Source organism: Entelurus aequoreus, linkage group LG14 (assembly GCF_033978785.1).
Source record: "Entelurus aequoreus isolate RoL-2023_Sb linkage group LG14, RoL_Eaeq_v1.1, whole genome shotgun sequence".
Taxonomy (NCBI): domain Eukaryota; kingdom Metazoa; phylum Chordata; class Actinopteri; order Syngnathiformes; family Syngnathidae; genus Entelurus; species Entelurus aequoreus.
In genome coordinates, this window is record NC_084744.1 from 11,910,516 (window position 1) to 11,929,902 (window position 19,387).

At 40.7% G+C, this 19,387-nt stretch overlaps 1 protein-coding gene across 3 annotated transcripts; it reads right to left on the bottom strand.

Moving 5' to 3' along the window:
- Positions 1–237: 237 nt before the first annotated feature.
- LOC133664358 (transcription factor Dp-1-like) lies at positions 238–17,004 on the bottom strand. 3 transcript variants are annotated; one of them, XM_062068899.1, is made up of 13 exons: positions 16,852–17,004; positions 15,984–16,136; positions 12,901–12,983; positions 12,754–12,823; positions 8,669–8,790; positions 5,949–6,070; positions 5,670–5,835; positions 5,441–5,587; positions 5,289–5,357; positions 5,057–5,208; positions 4,674–4,840; positions 4,518–4,593; positions 238–1,259 (listed from the first exon to the last, which is right to left on the bottom strand). In XM_062068899.1, exons 3-13 carry the CDS (start codon positions 12,910–12,912, stop codon positions 1,121–1,123), a joined length of 1,242 nt encoding a protein of 413 aa, XP_061924883.1. In that variant the 5' UTR covers positions 12,913–12,983; positions 15,984–16,136; positions 16,852–17,004; the 3' UTR covers positions 238–1,120. The 3 variants fall into 3 exon arrangements, with proteins under 3 accessions (XP_061924883.1, XP_061924880.1, XP_061924881.1); XM_062068896.1 differs by having other exon boundaries at positions 16,063–16,136; positions 16,852–17,003; XM_062068897.1 differs by lacking the exon at positions 15,984–16,136 and having other exon boundaries at positions 16,852–16,996.
- Between the last annotated feature and the right edge of the window lie 2,383 nt (positions 17,005–19,387).

The following is a 19,387-nucleotide window of genomic DNA, read 5'->3' on the forward strand; positions in this document are numbered from 1 at the left end:
CTGATTCCACTCCTTTGCTCCAAGACATGAACAACATATGACAATTTGAACCCAATATGACTCATATGGACCAATTAGAGAACTTTTTAAAAACAATCTAGATTTAATTTGAAAACTTATATTAGATTACAGAAAAAGGGTATTTGGAAGAAGTCAGTACATGTGTTGCTCAGTTTTAACAGGGAGATCTTTGAAAAGAGAACACAGACCTACACAACCACACGTTAGTCACATGGATATTGTCTGATGGTCTAGTATCTTTACCACTGGCCTCTAAAAGAATACTATAAAGCTACAATCATCAACAGGGTTCAAATCATCAACAAAGCTTATTCACCTATCAGGAACCTGGGTTATGAAAGTCATTACCTTGCTGGTGCCATTAAATGTGTAAACACTACCAATGTGTTGGGCAGGGTGCTGAATGAGAATTCAACTCTGGTATGGAAGAAAAGAAACAAAAATATACAACAAAAAAAAAAGAAACTAGCAAATAAGATAAGGAAAGCAGCTGCCAACAAAACAGAAGGAAGCCAGCCAGCCCAACAGAATGAGGAATGGAACAATCATTCCAATCTATTGCCCAGAACCAAAGAAAAGGAATCCACACACATGATGGAGCTGCATCATAGGATGCCACTGAGAAGTCATGGCAGCAAGTTCAAGCAGACACTTTGGCCATCTTTGAACATTGTAGATCAGCCTTTTGCTCGCAGGAACGGTAACATATTGCAAAACTTTTTTTTCTATTCTCCAACAGCAGTAGGGGTTTTTTTGTTTTTACAGTTTTGTTTTTGTGGGATGGCTTATTGAACAATGACTTAAACACACTAAGACTTCAGTTTTGAGGTGAGGCCAGGCGTTACAGTTCCCAGGACAAAACCTTCAAAGCTGCGGTGCGTGTACAAGTGATTTAGGAGAAAGGGGGCAGACAAGCACACCCCATTCTTTCTATACTCATCTCCAGCCCTGAGAAAGCCAGACAAAAAAACAGCCGTGGGGGAAGGGGTCGGGTGAGAGAGAGAGAGAGAGAGAGAGAAACGGGGGAAGCAGGAGTTCGTTCCCAAGGTGGCGGCGATTTGAGAGACTGTGCTTATTGGAATGGCGAAGTGCAGACAGGTTAATCTTCATCATCGTTCTCGTCGTACTCATCTTCGTCGTCGTCATCGCCCATGTAAGACACCGGGGTCTCCACACGGGAGCCGCTGTAGTGGGAGTCGTTAGAGCTGGAGGCCATGGTGCCGTCAGGGCCACCATCACTACAATAGAGAAAAATAACAAGGTGCTCATAATTAGCGTTAAATAGTTCAAATATATTTTTAGCGACCTTTTTGGGGGGGAAAAACATATCAAGAAATGTCAAAAGATTTAAACCTGAATCAAATTTAATGAAGACTCGTACTATGTATTAATAGTGACAGGAATGCCTGTCTGTTAACATATTTTGTCTGTATTTAGCATCAGCTTTACAGATAGCATAGTTGCTCTACTGGTGGTAAATGTGTACAGTAAAGACATCTATGGCAACACATGCCGGTATCAGTTAATATATTAGTAAAGGTAATCCTTCATGCTGCGCTTATTCAAGTAGATGGCACACCCAGCGATTGAAAAAGACAGCATCTGTTAGAGCAGGGGTTTTAACCTTTTTGACCTTGGGGCCCAACTTTTCCACTGCAGAGGGACTCAGGGCCCACTAACACTGAAGTAGTAATCTTACTCTTGATTTTAATCCTACTCAATAATTATATCTAACCTACTTACAGTTTACAACTTTATCAAATTATATGAAACCATGTGTTAATCACAACTATTATTTATTCAACACATTGAATAAATAATACCTTAGGCTTAGGTCAGGCTGATAAAGAAAATATGTACTAACCAAATAAACTGCATAAGAAGGGACTCAAATCACTGATGAAAAATATAAAATGTTGTAGTGCTAAAATAAACTAAATTAGTAATAAGTAACATGTTTAAGTAAAGTGCCAATAAAATTTAAGTGCAAATGAAAATACAGCTTCACCCAGGGTTTCTCCTACATGTAAACAATGTAACAATACATTTTAAAACATTACAATTTGATGCGATACGATTCAATACAGATGGAAGCTCTGCATGGTGAAAAAAAAATAATACACAGACAAAACAGGCGGTTACTGTATTAATTATGAGCAAATAGAACTATCAACTTTAAGGCATTGCAATCCATAAACTTTGCAAAAAGAAGCTGTAAACAAAACCCTTTTGGAAAAGCTACCAGGCTTTTTGCTCAGGTAGCAACAATTAAATTAAAAGCTGTGCATTACGCTGAGGTGTTATTACACCACAGTAACACAAGTGCAAGTTACAATTAAGTGCCACAAAGTAAACTAAACAGCAGCTTTAATGAAGAAGCCCACATTCTTTTCAAAGTGCCATTCTGCTAGTTACTGTGTAGCTCGGTCTTTATCTTTAGCACAAAGAACAGTGTAATAGATGCTGTGATTACTTCGTAGAATTGTAGCTTTGTTAGGGCTGCAAGTCTATCAAAACAGGTAAAAAAGTTGTTTTAAATTGAAAAGCCAGTGGCTTTCACAGCAGTAAGTAACTAGAAGCTCCATCTATCCTGAGCCCATGTGTGAGGACATAAACCTAACATTCCTGAACAAAATGAACAAAAATTGCTTTGACATAGTAAGGGCCAACGTGTTACTTTTTAAAGAATAAACACATTACATTACTACTTACAGCAAAAACAAACTGAGTGCTCTCAACACGGATATCTAGCCATAAAACACTAAGGCAATTTTAAGCACATGGAATGTTTTTTTTTTTTAAAATATACACCGGTATACATCGAATAGCCGTATTCAAACAAAAAATATCACAGTATCAGTTTTGGTCCATATCGCCCAGCCCTAATCAGAACACAACAAAAATGCGCATATTTGTCTTTAACATCAGCTCATGTATTTTGGCCTTATTTAGTATTTGTTCATGTAGATCATGGTTGTTTTTATGTTAATGTGGGATTATATGCAGCAGTATGACACCACCAATAAGACATTTGTTATATCAAATACTATTTTTGGTTAAATTGTGGCTAATTAAACACTGATACAGTTGAACTGCATCCTATATAGCCAAATAGACGTTACGCTTAGGGATGATGTTTGATAAGAAATTATCGAGTTCGAGCCTATTATCGAATCCTCTTATTGAACCGATTCCTTATCGATTCCAGATAGGTTGTTGTATATGGAAAAAAACACAATATTTGGTTTAACAAAAGCTAACTTTTATTATATAAGAAAAAAAAATCTAATAAATAAATATTGACTGTTACCCCCCTAAAAAAATAAAATAAAATAAATAAATATTGACTGTTGTTACCCAAAGTATATTAAGTGGGATTTTTCAAAAAAACAAATATATACAGTAACACAAAAACAACCTGTCTCTGTGATCACTATAGGTGTATAAATAATAATATAGTGTTAAATAAAATCAGTCCCTTGGGCACAAAACTGAAAATAATACAGCTCTCCAAAAAGTGCACTTCTGCTGCTATTTGACATAACTGTTTGTTATGATGCTTTGACATTTTTGCACTTTATTTCTTTATTGAAAGAAAATTCTATGAAGATAAAAGTTGTTTGCAAATGTGGTTACAATGCTAAAAAAATTAAAAGTTAAAGCTAAAAAAGAAATACACTATCGAGTTAACATTATTTCTTTATAGGGGGAAAGATGTGATGTTATGAGCTAGGGAAACACTACCCAGCATGCAACGGGAGTGACGAGCATGCGCGGTAGCCCCGAAAAGTGTTGTTGCATGTCGCCACCTGGCAGCTAAGAATGAGGTTATGAGCACGCTGTGAAAGTAAACGTCAAGAACTCAGCCAACACACCTCGTCTGCATTATTTATAATTAGACAGACAACACATATACAATGTGATGTTTTTTTGTTTGCAAGGAAAGAAAAACCAAAGTTAAAAAAGGGAGATCATGTCATATATGTTGTGTACATATATGTATGTGCTGCGGTTGCTTTAAGAACGTTGCGACAGCTGCCGTAAAGGAGGTGCGTTGCTAGCCTGGTTGCTATGTTTCCGGTTGGTTGTAAAAGTGTTCGTCATGTGTTTGTACCCTGCTGAAATCTCTCAGTAAAGTCATTCATTGGATTATACCTTTTGTTTTGAACTTTATTACACCTTGGAGCCCTTTTTCCGGTCCATTGTTTTTCCTGCTTTCGCTATCTGCGCCTAATGACTGAGCTACGTGACGTCATTTCTTGTGATGTCCCGCAGGGCATTTCTGGTCGGGATGGGATTCGTTCCCAGGGATTCCAATAAAGAACCAACTCTTTTTCTTTACTATAGTGGTCTCGATAACGGGTTCTCAAAAAGGGATTCGAGCCTGCGGACTCGGTTCTTTTCTTATCGAACAACCGGGAAAATTGGTTTCGAGTATCATCCCTAGTTACGCTGTACTTGTTTGACAGCCTGATTGTTAACAAAACGTGTCTCACCTGTTTGTGTAACGGGCTCCATTAGCAGACGACGCTCCAGTGATGTAGACGTTACTGATGGGACCCTTCGACATCTCTGGAGAAGCCAAAGAAAGTTATTGTGCGAGTTCAAAGTGTGCAGTTGACACATTAGCAATAGCAATGACAGACACTGACCAACAACGTAGGGCTCCAGAGCTTTTGGCACCAGGCTGCGTGCAACCTTTAAATCGTCTGGAGAGCACTTGCCCACCTCCAAACCACAAGCCATGCCCATACGCTTCAGCACCTCGATGTCATCGTGGATCTCAAACATGCTGTCAAAGTTGAACAAATACTCGAACCTGCCAAAGAAGCACAACAATGAAATGTCACGTGTACCAAACTCCTGTACCAGTTTTGACTGACAGTGCTACTAACACATGGTCACATCTTATAAAAAAAATAGGACAGTTCTTATGTTTAGTATTAAATGTCCTCAGGCAAAGTTGGAACCTTTTGTTGACTGTTTATTAGCGTTACAACATGACCAACCGACAGGAGTGAGCACAACAACGTACTTGTCATTGGAGATGCTGCAGTCGATGACAGTTTTCTTGCTAGTGTTGACAATGATGAAGGGGAGGTGGATGATGGAATTGGGGGGTGGAGGTCTGTTTGCTTGCTGCTCGCTCTGTTTGTTCCTTTGCACCAGGTTTTTGAACGCTATTTGCTACAAGACAAGAATTTTCCCTAAATTTGGAAGCCAAACAAACTAAACAGAAAAAAAGCCATTTGTCCATCGTGACCCACCTGTAGTATGAGCTCCTGAAGCTGGGATTGTTTCTGTTTGATTCTCTCTAGCCGCCTCTGCCGCTCCACCTACCATCCAGAAAAAAACATGCTTACCAAACGAAGGGCTGAGAGAAGGAACGCCAGGCAATTGTTTTCAACAATGATTTTACCTCAAGGTTTTGGCACTCCTGTGCAGAGTTAGTGGGCAGGCCGATCCACTTGATTTCTTTCTTTTCTTTGGAGATTATGTTCATGGCCATGAGGACGTTGAGGGCATCGTACACACGCCGCCGAATGTTCTTCTGGTCATACACATGCTAGAGGAAAAATACATTACATTTTAGCCACAACAATTTAGAATCCTTCTGAGAGAATTAGGTCGTAATCTGTAACATTTACCGAGTCATTTGGTGACATGTGGTTGTCGCCTGAGCTGAATTCTGCCACAAGTTCGTCTGCCACTTCATTGTACGTTGTGACTCCCTTTTTCTGCACCTTTTCGCACACTTTCATGGAGAAATGCCTCAACCCTTTCCCATTCTTCTCCCCTTTCTTGCCACGTTTCCTGCAAACACAGAGCAAAAAGGTGTGTTGATTGCAATACTTAAGGCAAAGTTCTCGAAACCCAGGCAATGTTCTGCAGAAAACTCACAAATGTCTGCGTTTCAGTCAACTTACCCTGACGACCAAGGGGAGGCGTCCGAAGTTTGAGATTGCGTGAGGAACTGGGAGTTGGGCGTGTGTGGACTGTTGACCAGTATAGTATTGGATACCGTCGCCCTCTGAGGTGTTCCAATCACCTGAAAACAAAAGCAGTTCCTATTACTCTCATATTTTTTTAACTCTTAGTTTATATGAATAATAACGAATGTAGTGTAGTCTGAGGTGGGATTGATTTTCCCCCCAGTTTAAGGCTCCATTACACAAATCTGCCTGAACACGTCACCCAGAGAAGACAAGCGCTAGTTTGCACTTGCTGCATAGCTGTAAGTCCATGCTGCTGGGAATTTCCTTGTTTGTATGTTTTATTTATAAAATTATTGTTTCTCTTCAACACAGTTCTTGTGTTTTGTTTGGTCTGTCTGTTAAACTGTCAAAAAAAGAAAGAAAATAAAAGATAAGATATCTATGGAACGCCAAAAGTAAATTCGTAATAACGGCAAGGAAACTTAAAAAAAGATATCGCAGAAAAGGGTAAATAAAAAAATAAAAGTAAGGCAGCACAAAATCTTTTTTTTTTTTTTTTAATAAACAATTGTGCGATCTCCTCGTCTCTCAGCAAGCCTCTATAACCGGGGCAAGTTGGCTCCACTTACTGGCACATCCAACGCAATGACAAAAGACTACTTCCTGACTTTGGCAGCACATGAGGACAAACTGAAACAAATGCATTCTGGCAAATGACACGCAGTAACAATAAAAAGTAATAATTGTAAATGTTTTAAATGAAAATGATCGTAAGACTTTGATTGATAACTGCATTTTGACAAAGTGTCACTTGAGGGCAAAAATAAATCTGATTTGGTGTGCAGTGTAAACGGGGTCTAATAATCACCATACTTGGCCTAATATTAAAATGTAAAAACAAGAACAGGCCTAAACGCAGAGATAAGTATGCGTTTATTAAGTATCTGTGTTCGTGTGGACATGGCCTAATATTAAAATGTAAAAACAAGAACATGTCCACACGAAGACAGATACTTAATAAACGCATACTTATCTCTGCGTTTAGGCCTCTTATCCACATGCAGACGCATACTATTGTCTTTTAAAACACAGACTTTTACAAACACTGGCCAAAGTGTAGAGATCCAAAACCCTTCGCTTAGCGTATGTGTGTACAAGGCACAAACGGAGACTTGGGATGACGTCACGGTTGTGCGCTGTCATTTCCACGCTCATCAACACTGCCTTGCTGCCTTTAAACACACTATAAGATGAATCACTGTATGATTGAACGTAAACATGCTGCTCTTTTCACTCAACATTAATAAAAAAGACATCAAAATGGGCTTTGCGACACTCCCACCGGCGCTAATGACAGTCAGCTGTTTTGGATACGATCGCTGTGGAACCTCCACCTGATGGGACAACTTTGACAACCAAGAATTTTTGCTCTGTGTCATAAGAAAGGTGCAATATTATCTTATGTTTTTAGTCTTTGTTTAACAAATCATGAAGTTAACTTACCTGTCTAGCTTCCATTTTTGTAGATGGAGCTGGGCGTGACCGTGCTCGTGCGTAAAAATCGACCAAGCAACATTAAATAAAAACAATAGGTCGTCCTCTTTGTAGTGTGTAGTGATGTTAGAGACAATATACACTTCATTACGCATGTACCATATCGATGATTAAATGCTTTATAATTCCATAAGAGTTTTGCAGCGGCACACGCTCGTCCGTGTGCTTTATATAGGCATTTAAACATGCAAAAGGGTTTCTTTGGCTCGTTAGTGTGGCTGATTTAAAAAATATTGTACACTTCACTGCACATGTAATACATCACCATGTTGCTGAACATGTTATAATTCTATGAGTGTTGGGTTTCAGCAGCACAGGCGTGCATTCGCTCTTTAATAATGTTCCCAGGCTGGTTTTAAAGATATTGTACATGTCATTGTATGTCTAAAGTCGATCAAAATAAACATAATAGGAGGTATAATTCCACCAAGTCAGCTGTTGCTATTTTCAGGCTTCTAATTGGACAAAATGTGCATGACAGCAGGTGTATGCGTTTGTGTGTAGACATAGACAGTTTTGAAACTACACTTGTGTAGATGGAGATTGTTTTAACCCCAAATATGAGTTTTTGAAACTCTCCGTGTTCGTGTCGACATGGCCTTAGAGGCAATGATGTCTTTATGCACTTGCAAGACAATTAATTATGTGATGTAGTAAAATTCTACCACCGAGTTACTGAAGAATTGTGTTGGTTTCTCTTGTACTGCAAAAGTGCTGAAGGTCAAAACTTAGTGAAATCACTAGGTTTTAAGACGGTGCACGATAATGACAAAGAAAGTGAGTACACCTTGTGACAAATGAGGCATGGTAAAGGCATGTGTAAGGTGATATCTAAGCTGATGTAAATATTCCATGTATGTAATGGGATGATGGATGTAATCTTGCTGACGGTAGAATTGACAAGCTTAGGATCAAGTGCCCGCCTTCAGCTACTCTTCAGTAGCCAGGTCACCCTTACAATGATAATGGGGGGCTTATACAGGAGTGAGATACACAGCAGAGCAAGCCGGCGAGGAGATATGTGCAGAAATGCTTCTGTGGGTCACTGATATTAACATGTCACAGACACGTGTTTTTACACCTCTAAACAATGGCGACATGGCACATTTCCCCAGGTGATTTAATGTAATGTTGCCGTGTGTGGATGCACAACTTACCATGTGTGGTATATGTTGCATGTGTGCAGCAATATTCACATTGGATGGCCCAAGTGTTTTGGGTAGGAGCTGTTTGGCCAAGGGGGCAGTTGCAGGCTGGACAGCGACCAAAGACAGGACACCTGACAGGACACAAGTGGTTAGTCGTCACTGCCCCCTGTTGTCTAAGCTCCGACAAAAGGTGCATAAATGCAGTGTGCACCAGGACACTACATCACAGGAAACTTCTGTTTTTTAACACATTTGTACACGTTGCAATCCCTCCTGTGGCGGCATAAAAAAGATAAACACTAGTAGAGTTGTTGTCTCACGCAATGCAAGGAAGAAGATATCCCACATTAAAGTTCCAAAGTCAGACCTTAACATGTTTCAGTTGAAAGTGAACAAAAAAAAAAGCAGACAACATAAATAAGTTTCAAGGGAGACAACAACAAATACTTAGGGACAAATGATCCAGAAGCTTATATTTTTTTGCCTGACTATACGGACAATGAGCTACAAGATTTAGAAGCCAAGTGCAAGCATAATAGGGCGTGCGATCAATTTTTTCATCCATCTTCATTAATATGCAAAATATATGGTAATTGTCAAAACGTCCACTCATCAGCTTTTTCCTCGCACTATTTTGTGTTTTATTTAGCACGTTTGCAAAATGACAGTTCTACACGGCTGCAGGATGCGTGCTTACGCTGCACAGACCGACGATGGACAGACGAGAATTCTTCATCCTACGTGTGTGTGTCAACATTTTGGACGGTCAGAAGTAAAATATATTAGACAGTCCATTCAGCTGATTCATATTTTTTTTAGCAGCCAGTGGATTTGAAGAGCTTTTAAAACAAATTCAATGTAAGCATTTTGGTGTAATTTAATATACATATTTTTTTAAACATTTGTTTATTGGATTTTTTACATATAGTCGAGAGCGGCGATGCTGTATACACGTGATGATGTCTGCGCTGAGCAGACGCGCAAAGGGTTGATATAACGCTAGCATGGTCTGTTGACAACAAAGTTTATTTTCCCCAAATCTTACTCTATTCGATCCACGTATTAGATTTATTTTAGGAGCAAAATGAGAATGAAAAGGTTGAAATCCATATTCGCACTAGTGCTTTTTTTTTTCTATTCGCACAATCTATTTTTTGTGTAAGTAAATTGGTCACACTGAGAAATACAAACTACGAACATAAAACAAACACTTACTGTACCTTCTCTGCTCTCACTGTGATGTCGACTGATGCGATGTTTATATTTTCCCATTTAAATGAATAATTAATAATAATCCTCACGCAAGTTAAAAAAATAAAATAAAACAAGCATCTATTTGTGTCTTTTCCACAATTTACGGGTTTAAGTTGAATGTCAAAGTTCACCAACTTCTCAGTTTATGGCCACAACCTTCTATACAAGTGCGAGGCATGTTTTATAACATTGAATTAACTTTCAACAGCTCAGAGGTGATGCAGCAGCTCACCGGCTAAGTATGTCAATAGCTGCATAAGGTAGTTACCTCTCTGTGATCATAGCGCCAGAAAAAAGTACTTCATCTGTGTTAGTTCTTACAATAATAATATCGCTCATACCTTAACATTCAGGTCAAGACTTGTAAATGGAGTATTGTTGGCGGTTTTCGGATGTTTTTAAAGGGCTTTATTGGCACAATAAGAGTACTCCAATTAGATTCACTAATACTTGCCGTTAAGTACGAATTAGAATGCATAACAACTAATTTTAAAAAACGTGCGTTCTGGTCTTACATAGGGATCGTGAATAATAAGCAGTTCCCCCAAAAAAGTGCAGTTCCCCTTTATGGCCACAATGTGTTATCCAAAAAAATTAACTTAGTAAAAATACTCAGGTTTGTAAAATGAAGTGGTATAAGAATGTTAAGGATAAACACACTTACTGTAACTAAACACAAACATAATGCTCAAATCATATGACTAAACAATTATTTTTAAGAGCAAAGAATCATATTGCTAGTTGTAGACGTTGCGGTGTACGCAGTGGGGTTTTTTTTATTGCCCGCGCTTCCACATGAGGATTTAGACCAAAAGAACATAACTGCTTGTCTGCTCATTCATCTGACCGACAAGAGACTCCAACATAATGTTTTCTACTCTGTTGTTTTTGTGTTCATCGTAAAACCAAAATGTGTCCATACTTATTTTTTAAACTTCGCAGGAATTTCTCCTCTCTGCTTGTCAGCACTGCGCAAGGGATTATGAGAAGTGTAGTTTACTTCTCAGACCAGTCCAATTAATAGCGCCAGAAAAAAAACTACACAGACGGGAATACTCAAGATCTAGTTTGATACGGTCATATACCATGCATTATTTCTAGCATTTTGAAACTGAATTACTGTGATAAATACAAACAAGTGAAGTCCAACAGAACAGTGCATTGTGCAATTCTGCAACCATCAGCTATGAATATTAACCATTATTTTGCAGAAAAAAAAGCATGAGGTTTTTCAGGAAAAATACGCAATTTTGCTGACTAATTGTGGTGTCTCGCTGTGGAGAACACCTCCTGTGTAGGAGGTGTGCACCTTCGGAGTCCTTCAGACGCTGTCTTGACATCTAATGCATGAATTAATTTCATGGTAACAGTTAATAATAGCAGGGTTTACTATGAGGCGCTAACATAGTAGTGTTAGTTATCTGCAGTATTAACAGCAGAAGACATGCTGACGTGGCTGCCAGTAGAGATTCACGACCGGCTCGGAGTGGTTAAAATTTTTTGTAATTCATTAAAAGTTATCACATTCTGTGTGTGCTAATGTTTCTGGTAGTGTTCCCTCCCTTTGATGAAATATCCATTTTGCAAGTATTTCAAGTCGCACTATTATCTTTTCTGAAATTATAAATCTCCAGCATTCGTGCCGCTTCTTCGCCTTGTAAAGAAAACATTAACAAAACTGACAAATGATTCCCAGGAATCCAAACGAGTGTATTAATTCTTAGGAATTGTTTTTTCAATTCCAAACTGTGTGTGCTGCTGATTTTCATCATCTTGAAGTCATTTGCTTCGTGCAGCGTTCAAATGCACTTTTCAAATGTGAGGTCAGAAAGTAAAACAAACAAAAATAAACAATTCTAGCTTTTTGAGCAACTTATGAAGTCTATTTTTTCCAAGATGGTAGTACCTCGGCTTACGAGGGCCCCAGCGCACAATTTTTTTTCTCAGCTAATTGTTATACTTTAGATTGTAGACAAAAATACAGGTTCCTCGCCTGCCCGTCGCGAGATGGCGTATCAAATGTCACAATGAACCTGGTTACTGCTGCAGTCTTTGCCAAAGAGTCTTCAATAAAGATGAAAATGAGTTTACGGTTTATCCATCTTATAAGATTCCTAACTGCAAAAATCACGTACATGACAAATAGTGGGCTGCCCAGAAATGTGCAAAAGTATTTCTCAACAAACCAAAAATATAATCTTGGGAATAAACTGAATTTAAAATGTACACATCTGTATGTGGAATTAAACTATGGAAAAAATTAAAAACAGAACAACTGAAGTAAAGTGTATTATTTTACTATCAGATGCTAATTATGGGCTCTGCTTTATCCTACTCCTTGTGAACTTCAATTATTTCATGTATCTAGCTACTACACTGGTTGAAACAGACAGCCACCCCACAGAGCCTGGTTTTGTCCAAGGTTTCTTCCCTAATGGAAGTTTTTCCTGGCTTCTGTCGCTAAGTGCTTGCTCACGTAGGGTTCAGTTGACTCACATTAAGATGCACCTGATGCCACATGGGTGGGACCAGACAAGCTCTGCTTCTTCCCACTCCTTTTGGTTGTTTAATAATTTGAGCAAAAATGTGAGCTTATGAATTTAACAAATTCCAAATAAAATTGAAAAGTTATGTCATGTATAATGATGTATTTTGCATTATAATTATCTGTAAAATGTGCTTTGTTACTCTTTTAGGGTCCCTGGAAAATCATTTTGGCCTACATTTTTCTTATGCAGAAAATTGCAGGTTGTTGAACGATTATGTCTTCGTCAAACTTCTGGATTACTAGAATACCAAAGTACCCCCATGACACATACGGTATTAGCTGCTACTATTACCTTTATTACTGGGGCTCAGATTCTGATCAATGAAAACCTTCAGCTCTCCATTCGTTTCTATTAGACCGGCCTGCGATGGACAGGAAAAACACAATTAAATGATGCAAAAAGGAAGTAATATTTTCCTAATCGTGTCAAGTCCATTACATCTTTAGCCATGATCCCAAAGGACCGAGAAGGTTGAGCCTTAGTTGGAAAGGTCTATTTATCTTGTGTGTCACTAGTCAGACCTTTAGAAAGAGAACACATACAGTTGATTAGATATCAGGGAATCCATAAAAGACAGAAAGATACAAAATAGTTATTGTCATACTAGTAAAAAATATACATTGTAAAAAGTATGGGCTCAACTTAGTTACATTGTGTTCATACAACTGCTTGTGTACATGTTTGTTCCATGTGGTGCACAAAGTGAATTTCAAACAGCACAATGACTATTAACTAGACTAGACTTTTGACAAGAACAAGAAAGTTTGATCAAATTACACCTATACTGGCTCACTTGCACTGGCCTCCTGTGCACTTAAGATGCGACATTAAGGTTTTACTACTTACGCAAAAAATACTAAATGGTCTACCTCCATCCTATCTTGCTGATTGTATTGTACTATATGTCCCGGCAAGAAATCTGCGTTCAAAGAACTCCGGCTTATTAGTGATTCCTACAGCCCCAAAAAGTCTGCGGGATATAGAGCGTTTTCTATTCGGGCTCCGGTACTCTGGAATGCCCTCCCGGCAACAGTTAGAGATGCTACCTTAGTAGAAGCATTTAAGTCCTATCTTATAACTCATTTGTATACTCTCGCCTTTAAATAGACCCCCTTTTAGACCAGTTGATCTGCCGTCTCTTTTCTGCTGTGCAGATGACCCGCTAGCTGTTCAAAGTCGGGACCTGGGGTGGACCACTCATCCGTGCATCAGTTGGGGACGTCGCCGCGCTGCTGACCTGTCTCCACTCAAGATGATCTCCTGCTGGCCCCACTATGGACTGGACTCTCACACTATTAACTAGATCAGTGGTTCTTAACCTGGATTCGGTGAGTCTGCCTCAGGGGTTTGGCGGGGCCTCCACCGCGGAGGTCAAGACACACCCGACTCATCGTGTAAATAAAAACTTCTCCCTATCGGCGTATTATGGATACCACCAAACAATGTTCCCTCTAATTTTCCATCTGATTTGCAAGTGTGTAATTTGTTGTGAGTTCATGCACTGTGTTGGTTTTGTTCTTTGAACAAGGTGATGTTCATGCACGGTTCATTTTGTGCACCAGTAAAAAAAACATAACTTTGTCTTGAATTAGAAAAAAAAAAAGTTTTATTTTTCACTAAAGGGTTCGGTGAATGCGCATATGAAACTGGTGGGGTTCAGTACCTCCAACAAGGTTAAGAACCACTGAACTAGATCCACTCGATGTCCATTGCACCGGTTGCCCAGGGTGGGGTCCCCACATCTGCGGTCCTCTCCAAGGTTTGGGTTGAGTTTTTCCTTGCCCTGATGTGGGATCTGAGCCGAGGATGTCGTTGTGGCTTGTGCAGCCCTTTGAGACACTTGTGATTTAGGACTATATAAATAAACTTTGATTGATTATTTGATTAAAGGCCTACTGAAACCCACTACTACCGACCACGCAGTCTGATAGTTTATATATCAATTATGAAATCTTAACATTGCAACACATGCCAATACGGCCGGGTTAGATTAGTAAAGTGCAATTTTAAATTTCCCGCAAAATATCCTGCTGAAAACGTCTTGGTATGATGACGTCTGCGCGTGACGTCACGGATTGTAGCAGACATTTTGGGACAGCATTGTGGCCAGCTATTAAGTCGTCTGTTTTCATCGCAAAATTACACAGTATTCTGGACATCTGTGTTGGTGAATCTTTTGCAATTTGTTTAATGAACAATGGAGACAGCAAAGAAGAAAGCTGTAGGTGGGAAGCGGTGTATTAGTGGCCGGCTGCAGCAACACAAACACGTAGCCGGTGTTTCATTGTTTACATTCCCGAAGGATGACAGTCAAGCTTTACCATTGGCCTGTGGAGAACTGGGACAACAGAGACTCTTAACAGGAGGACTTTGAGTTGGATATGCGGTACCGTGAGTACGCAGCTGCGGCTTCCAAACATTTGATCGCTTGCCCGTACGTGCGTGCCACTATGTGCATGTCACGTACATAACTTTGGGGACTTTGGGGAAATATATGTGCTGTATGAACTTTGCGGAGGTGAACGGTACTTTGGGCTGTGGGATTGAGTGTGTTGTGCGGGTGTTTGATTTGTATTGGCGGGTTATATGGACGGGAGGGGGGAGGTGTTTGTTATGCGGGATATTAAATATAAGCCTGGTTGTGTTGTGGCTAATAGAGTATATATATGTCTTGTGTTTATTGACTGTTTTAGTCATTCCCAGCTGAATATCAGGTCCCACCCGCCTCTCACAGCATCTTCCCTATCTGAATCGCTTCCAATGCCCTCTAGTCCTTCACTTTCACTTTCCTCATCCAAGAATCTTTCATCCTGGCTCAAATTAATGGGGAAATCGTCGCTTTCTCGGTCCGAATCGCTCTCGCTGCTGGTGGCCATGATTGTAAACAATGTGCAGATGTGAGGAGCTCCACAACCTGTGACGTCACGCTACTTCCGGTACAGGCAAGGCTTTTTTATCAGCGACCAAAAGTTGCGAACTTTATCGTCGATGTTCTCTACTAAATCCTTTCAGCAAAAATATGGCAATAACGCGAAATGATCAAGTATGACACATAGAATGGACCTGCTATCCCCGTTTAAATAAGAAAATCTCATTTCAGTAGGCCTTTAAACATGCATGTTTAGAAAGGTGGGGGTCTAATTTTCTGGTCAACGGAACTTTTTATGGTGTAAAGCGCACAAGGCCTACTTCAGGTACGTCAGGAGAAAGGAAGAGAGACATAGGCGAACTTCTGCTACAGGTCATTGGCGATACAAAGAAAAAAAAGAAGCACACATGCGAACTTCACGCAAGGCCGCGAGCACACCACTAGCGCGTAATAGGAGAAATAAAGCCTGGACTTGGCAGAAAGTGATGGAAACGATAGCAACTCTTTTGTTGAGGCGCGGCTAGCTAACCGATAGCGCTAACCCCGCCGTGCCTGCACGCACAGCCCGCTGCTGCTAGCTCGGCAAGCTAATGCACGCTTTGAAAGCCCATCTTGGCCAAAATGATCGCCCCGTTGCTTCTTCTTGACCTACCCGGAGGCCACCGTCGGACACCCGTGTGGACATTCAGCCGCGTTTGGGAGAAGCTGCGGGAGAGATGATGTGCACTTACGAGGACACTATTGCTGATTCTTCGACGGCTGTTGTTGTTGGCATTTGAGAGCGGAGGAAGAGGAGGTCTAAATCCTTTAGCAAACAGGAAACATACAGAGCAAAGTCAAACTACTTCAACAATTTATGCCGCGACTTACGTTGGTAGTTTTGTTGTATATATATATATATATATTCGTAAAAGTTGTGGACTATTTTAAATGCAACTTCACAACAGATCATGGTTACCGGGTTAAGATATTTATAATGACACACAATTGACTTAACTCAGCCATCGCTGCTTGTTGATGTTACGTTTAACGCAAACACCAAATATATACTAATAGTGTAACTTATACTCAATACGCGCAATATAACCTGCTGTTTTGGTAATTCAGCGTTACATGACCTACATGTGTTTATCTTGCAGGAAGGGGTTGCCTCATAAAGTGGTTTTGCGAGCAATATTTGTGCCTTTGCAATTTGTGAAGTTAGGAGTTACGTCAATCCGCCTAAGGGTGAGTGAGCAACCTGTTTGAAGAGTGTGGTAATAGCACCCGATGATGGGGAAGGGAAGGGAAGGGAAGGGGGGTTCATTAGCAGTGCTGCTGCTTTGTTAGCCGACTGGCTAGTAGCGAGCGAGCTAGCGGCCGAGCTAACGCACAGCTGTCACCGGAGTTAGCTCAACAATTTTGAACCCGCTTAGCTTGTTTTTGTTGGACTCCTTAGTGGAATAAACACGGCCCTACCAGTGTTCTGTTTAAGAGCAGACACAAAAATATAGGTTGACACATGATAAAACAAGGCTTACCGGCTCCACAAATTAGCAAGTGACGTTAGCTGCTTGTGTCTACTCTCTCCGCTAGCCTCGCTGCTGCAGCGGGACTCACAATCTGATCTTGGCGGTGTCTGGCTTCGGCTCTTTCTGATTGGCCGCTTTCGGCGCGACGTCGGCAAAACAGTCAAAGTAGTCCCCGCCCATTATCTACATCAACGCTCTGATTGGACAACCAATTGTTTGGTATTCGCGACACTGCCACCTACCGTAAAGGAAGTTGTATTGTTCTCTGGCCTAGTTGATTCGAGGCCTGAGTTCAATTTGATTTGTCACTTCAAAATAACACTTAAAGGGGTCATATTATGAGTTTTTTCTCTGACATTTAAAACAATTCCTTGTGGTCTACGCATAAACCAGAAATTCCAAATTCACCAAATTGTTTTTGTTTGCGGATGACTCGGCCCTGCTGGTATCCGACAAGGACAAGTCACAGGTGGAGAAAATCCTCAGTGCTGAACTCTGTAGAACTTGCACCTGGCTCACTGACAACAAGCTATCCATACACTTGGGTAAAACTGAATCCATCCTATTTGGGTCCCACATCAACCTTAAGAAAATCAATGACTTCACTATAAAATTGGGTGACATTGTTATCACTAGGAAAGATGAGGTCACCTACCTAGGTTCCATTCTAGAGGCTAATCTTTCCTGTGATAAAATGGCAACCAAGGTAATCAAAAAGGTCAACCAACGAACCAGATTTCTCTATAGAATCTCCTCTCTGGTCAACAAAAGCACCATGAGGATTCTAGCGGGAACTCTCGTTCAACCATTTTTCGATAACGCATGCACCTCCTGGTACCCTAGCACCTCCAAAACCCTCAAATCTAAACTCCAAACATCCCAGAACAAGCTAGTCAGATTACTTTTAGACCTCCACCCCAGATCACACCTCACTCCTACCCACTTCTCCAAAGTGGGCTGGCTCAGGGTGGAGGACAGAGTAAAACAACTTGCACTGAGCCTAGTCTATAAAATCCGCTACACCTCCCTGATACCGAAGTACATGTCAATCTACTTCATTAACGTAAATGACCGCCATAACCACAACACCAGGGGGAGCTCCACTAACCACGTTAAACCCAGATTCCGATCTAACAAAGGTCTTAACTGATTCTCTTTTTATGCCACATCAATGTGGAATGCGCTCCCCACAGGTGTAAAAGAAAGGGCATCTCTATCCTTCTTCAAAACCGCAATAAAAGAACACCTCCAGGCAACTTCAACCCTAAACTAACACCCTCCCCGGATTGTAAATAATCAATTGTAAATAATCAAATGTAGATAGATTTTCTTATGCTTTCTGATCTCTCTCTCTCTCTATGTCCACTACTTGCTGTACATATCCTACCAAGTCAGACCTACACTGTTTCAATGTCCATTTCTCTGTTCTCAATTGTGGATGACTGAAGTGATGATAGCAACCAAACCTTGTTAGCTTACCGTCGCAGGCGAGCAATGATGGTCGTGGTTGAGGGAAGAGTTGTTTGATGTTGGATGCTACAAAATGTCCGATGCATTGCAAGAGTCAGCCTTAATGCATTGTTGCAGCTCGATGATTTTTGTGCATGTCTTGCAACGCGCGTTTGCGAGACGAGCGGGTGTAGTGTACTGTGCTGCTGAGATGTGGCCGAGGTGTCGAGAACGGCGGATGTGAGGCTGGAGAGAGAGGCTATGGCGTGCGGGCGTGTTCAGGGGTTAAAATGTGTGCCTGTTGGTCACTCTCCGTGTAATGTCATATTAACGGTGTGGCGCAGTTGGGAAAGTGCTGTGCCAGCAACCTGAGGGTTCCTGGTTCAATCCCCACCTTCTACCATCCTAGTCACGTCTGTTGTGTCCTTGAGCAAGACACTTCACCCTTGCTCCTGATGGGTCCTGGTTAGCGCCTTGCATGGCAGCTCCCGCCATCAGTGTGTGAATGTGTGTGTGAATGGGTGAATGTGGAAATAGTGTCAAAGCGCTTTGAGTTCCTTAAAAAGGTAGAAAAGCGCTATACAAGTATAACCCATTTACCATTAATACTTTATTGTTTCCAATATTTTTGCGATCGACTGGTAAAGTCCCAAAGATCGAATGGTTGATCGCAACCGACTGGTTGGCGACCCCTGCTGTGAGACAATCTAAACAGTCCAGTTGTGATCGATTCAGTGCTCTGAGAATACAATGACCTGGATGGATGAAAACATCCACAGACAACTTAGAAGCAATGTTATTGTTGGTCCAAAGAGCTTTGGGTGTGTTTTGTATGAAACCTTGACTGACAAATAAAGACAAGAAAGGCTGACACGAACAGAAACTTTATCAGCACCAGATGTGCTTGGCGTTCACACATGTTGTTGGGTGCATTCACAGATAAAACTACAAGTAGCGGCACAACTTGTTAAACTAGTCAATTTTCTACACTGTTTGTCCTCATTAGGGTTACGGCGTCCTGCCCAAGCTGACTTTGAACCAGAGGCAGGTTGCACAAATGTTCCAATCAGATTCAAAACCTCCATCTTGCCCTGCT

Coding starts and splice junctions, on each gene's coding strand:
- LOC133664358 (XM_062068899.1), bottom strand. Junction 8,791..12,753: donor TCTGAGCCCCAGTAATAAAG/GTAATAGTAGCA, acceptor GTGTCCTGTCAG/GTGTCCTGTCTTTGGTCGCT. Junction 6,071..8,668: donor TGCAACATATACCACACATG/GTAAGTTGTGCA, acceptor TTTTGTTTTCAG/GTGATTGGAACACCTCAGAG.